Source organism: Acipenser ruthenus, chromosome 18 (assembly GCF_902713425.1).
Source record: "Acipenser ruthenus chromosome 18, fAciRut3.2 maternal haplotype, whole genome shotgun sequence".
Taxonomy (NCBI): Eukaryota; Metazoa; Chordata; class Actinopteri; order Acipenseriformes; family Acipenseridae; genus Acipenser; species Acipenser ruthenus.
In genome coordinates this window covers 24,772,515-24,776,144 of record NC_081206.1, presented here as the reverse complement: position 1 = coordinate 24,776,144, position 3,630 = coordinate 24,772,515, and the positions used below count along the sequence as shown (strand labels likewise).

At 39.0% G+C, this 3,630-nt stretch overlaps 1 protein-coding gene across 1 annotated transcript; it reads left to right on the top strand.

The window, feature by feature from the left end:
* The first annotated feature begins 1,653 nt into the window (after nucleotides 1–1,653).
* Nucleotides 1,654–3,382, top strand: LOC117418206 (somatostatin receptor type 1-like). Its single transcript, XM_058991656.1, has one exon. The coding sequence runs from the start codon at nucleotides 2,114–2,116 to the stop codon at nucleotides 3,215–3,217; it is 1,104 nt and encodes a 367-aa protein (XP_058847639.1). The 5' UTR covers nucleotides 1,654–2,113; the 3' UTR covers nucleotides 3,218–3,382.
* The last annotated feature ends 248 nt before the right edge of the window (nucleotides 3,383–3,630 follow it).

The following is a 3,630-nucleotide window of genomic DNA, read 5'->3' as shown; positions in this document are numbered from 1 at the left end:
CAAACATGTGTCTGGTGCCAAATCGAAAAAAAGAAAAAAAAAGGTTGGCACATATTTCTTTGCCTGTTCACACTGTACTCGCAGACTATTACATTTGACCTTGATTTTCCAAGTACATGAACAGTCCACCATTTTCGATGTTCCTGTTGCTACAACTGCATTTATTTTTAAACAAATTGATCTTCCTACAAGGTCTGCTTTGAAGGTCCTGACCCACTCAAGAGAAATCAAGACCCCTAAAGTGAAAGAGAGAAAATGTAAAACTGATCAAAATAATATGAAAGGAGGGTTTTGTATGGATTGGCATGGTCAATCCTACAATACCCAACCCATAATAATAATAGAGAGAAAGAGGGAGCAAAGAGAACGAGAGATATATGGGAGCTTATAAAAGGGTCCTTATAAAAGGGTCCTGTCGCCCCTTCCTGTTTGAATTTCACAAAGCTTCTCTTAAAAGTGAGGGGAGGGGTGTTCTTTGTCTGTTTTGTCTGTCAGGCCTGGAACTGTAATCAACGTAGGATATACCCCCACCAACACGGTTCAATATTTGTTAAAAACTGGACATTTAAAAAACTAAACTCACTACACCAGAATCAACACTGCAAAACCTCAATATGTAATGCAAACCTTTTTTTCAATGATTAATACAATAGTAGTCACAAAATAAAATTATGTGATGTAGAAACCAAACTGTAACTATTAGAGTAAATCTGTTTTTCTTTCTTTCTTTCTTTCTTTCTTTCTTTCTTTCTTTCTTTCTTTCTTTCTTTCTGTCTTTTATTAGTGCTTATAACATCTGTTGCATTTCATCCTGTAGTACCTAACAATTCACTGTCCAAGTGTTCATGTCTTTTTCCCAGCTGGAATGTACCTACAGTAATAAATAAACACATTGTACAACTTTTACAAGACCGTTTAATTATTAATTACCTTAAATGTCACCAGACAGAGTTATATTAATCTGTAGAGATATGTTAACATTGGTAAAATGATGTCACTGATTACAATACGTTTTTCAATTATGAAAATCTTAGGTGTTTAGGGTGACTGGTAGGATAAACTCTTAAGAACATGGGGTCATCGTTTATGGTTTTACTGCTTTTCATACAAACACAAAGAAACACTGTTACCATTCTTTCTCTGCATCCAAGACAACAGCCAAACACTGCTGTTTGTACGAACAATTGATTGAATTCACTTTCAATTTCAGTAAAGAGCGTTTTGAATTGTCACGTCTATCAACTTGTATCTTTTCTCCATGTTTCTATATCTTATCTATATGTAGCACGAAGACGCTGCAAAGGCATAATACCCTGAGGTGAAAATGTCATAATGAGTTTTTCCATAAGTGTGCAGCCGCAGCAATGAATAGAACAGATTGAACAAGTACATTGTTGATATAAAATGGTACCATTTCTATTTGCGCGACAGATATGCCCGTTGTATCTTAATGCATAAAATGCATTTCTTATAGAGCAATTCAGATAATAATAATTATGGATTTATAAATATATCTTATTTTACAGAAATAAACATCTCCCGTATGGAGTAGGAAAAAAGTCGACAGCCATATGAACGCCAGTGTATGTAATTACACAATGAACACAAAATCAGCATCTGTCTGTCGCACAATCAGAGCACGCACACATCTAAACATCTACAACCAAGCAGTCGCAGAAAAAGAAAAACCCGGACCTATTCTAACCAATCAGACGTCTCTAGTGAAAAATACCAATCTGAAAGACTAAGGGCAAAGAAAAAGTGGAAGTTCACCTTCTCTGGCGCACACTGAGGGATTTCTTGCATAGCTCGCGTTGCTGTACCAGGGAGTACAGCTACAGCGTCATTTTGCAGCTGTTGGCGTTCAGACTCTTATCATTCACCAGCAAAGGAGAAACAAACCGCGAGGAGCTATCCTTGGTGCTGAACCACTCGAAACGGGGAATTCAAGGAAAGAATGCATGTTCAGGATAGCCATCACCCCTCAGTGCAAAGACGTTAAAGTGACTGTTCTGACTGACAAGAGAAAGCTCTGAGTACCTTTACTGCATTTCGCTCTTCAGATTTTTTTTTGTGATATTTTTTTATTTTGTTTGTTTGTTTTGTTTACAAAATGCTGCCCAACAACTCCTCTAGACACCTGAATTTAGAGGACGGATTTTATTCGTTGAATACCTCTGGAAATGAGACTCACAATGACACTCACGGCAGTGCAGTACTAATCTCCTTTATCTACTCCGTCGTTTGCTTAGTAGGGCTCTGTGGTAACTCGATGGTTATTTATGTGATCCTGAGGTATGCTAAAATGAAGACGGCTACTAACATCTATATTTTAAACTTGGCTGTCGCAGACGAGCTACTTATGCTGAGCGTGCCGTTTCTGGTGACTTCTTCGTTGCTGCACCACTGGCCCTTTGGATCCTTACTGTGCCGCCTTGTTCTTAGCGTAGATGCCATCAATATGTTTACTAGTATATACTGCCTTACCGTCCTAAGCATCGACCGTTACATTGCAGTGGTGCACCCTATCAAAGCTGCCAGATACAGGAGACCGACCATAGCAAAGATGGTGAACTTGGGGGTGTGGATGTTCTCCATAATGGTCATATTGCCCATAATAATTTTTTCTTCTACCGCACCCAACTCTGACGGCTCTGTAGCATGCAACATGCAGATGCCAGACCCACAGCGTCAGTGGATGGCAGTGTTTGTGATTTATACATTTCTGATGGGGTTTCTGTTCCCTGTGATCGCAATATGCCTGTGTTATATTCTTATTATTGTTAAAATGAGAGTGGTTGCCCTCAAAGCAGGCTGGCAGCAGCGCAAGAAGTCTGAAAGAAAAATCACTCTCATGGTGATGATGGTGGTGACGGTATTTGTCATCTGCTGGATGCCGTTTTACATTGTCCAGCTGGTGAACGTCTTTGTGCAGCAGCACAATGCAACTATCAGCCAGCTTTCTGTCATTCTAGGCTATGCCAACAGCTGTGCCAATCCTATACTCTATGGATTTCTTTCGGACAATTTTAAAAGATCGTTCCAAAGAATATTGTGCCTGCGTTGGATGGACAATGCAACAGAAGAGCCAATTGATTACTATGCCACTGCTCTCAAAAGTAGAGCTTACAGTGTTGACGAATTTCAACCAGACAACCTGGAATCGGACAGCATGTATCGAAATGGTACTTGCGCATCCAGGACTACAACACTGTGATGAACGGCAAATCATTGACGAGTTTGACATTGTTTGGGAGGATTTAACATATGTTACATGAACAAATTTAACAAACTGACTGTTTTGTGTTTGTGTAGGCTATTGCTGCTTATTTTACTGTGTCTGATGTTGCTTCGATGTCATTAAATTTTGCACCAACAGAAATATTGTGGCTATTATCTTTATTCTTGCGAATTTATTAAACTCGTTCTAGTGTTTTAAAACGGGATGTTATCCCTTTTCGGGTCTGTGATATATATATTGAGAAAAAAGTATTGCAGTTGGACATTTAAGTATTTCAATGGTTAAATTGGTTAAATGTTATAGAAGCATCAAGTGCTTGCATTATATTTAAAATTTCAGAAATGCAATTCCAGGAGTCATATTGTGCGTGGGGGGGGGGGGGGGGGGGG

Excerpts from the sequence above, each read along its gene's own strand:
- LOC117418206 (XM_058991656.1), top strand. The coding sequence starts at position 2,114 with ATGCTGCCCAACAACTCCTCTAGACACCTGAATTTAGAGGACGGATTT.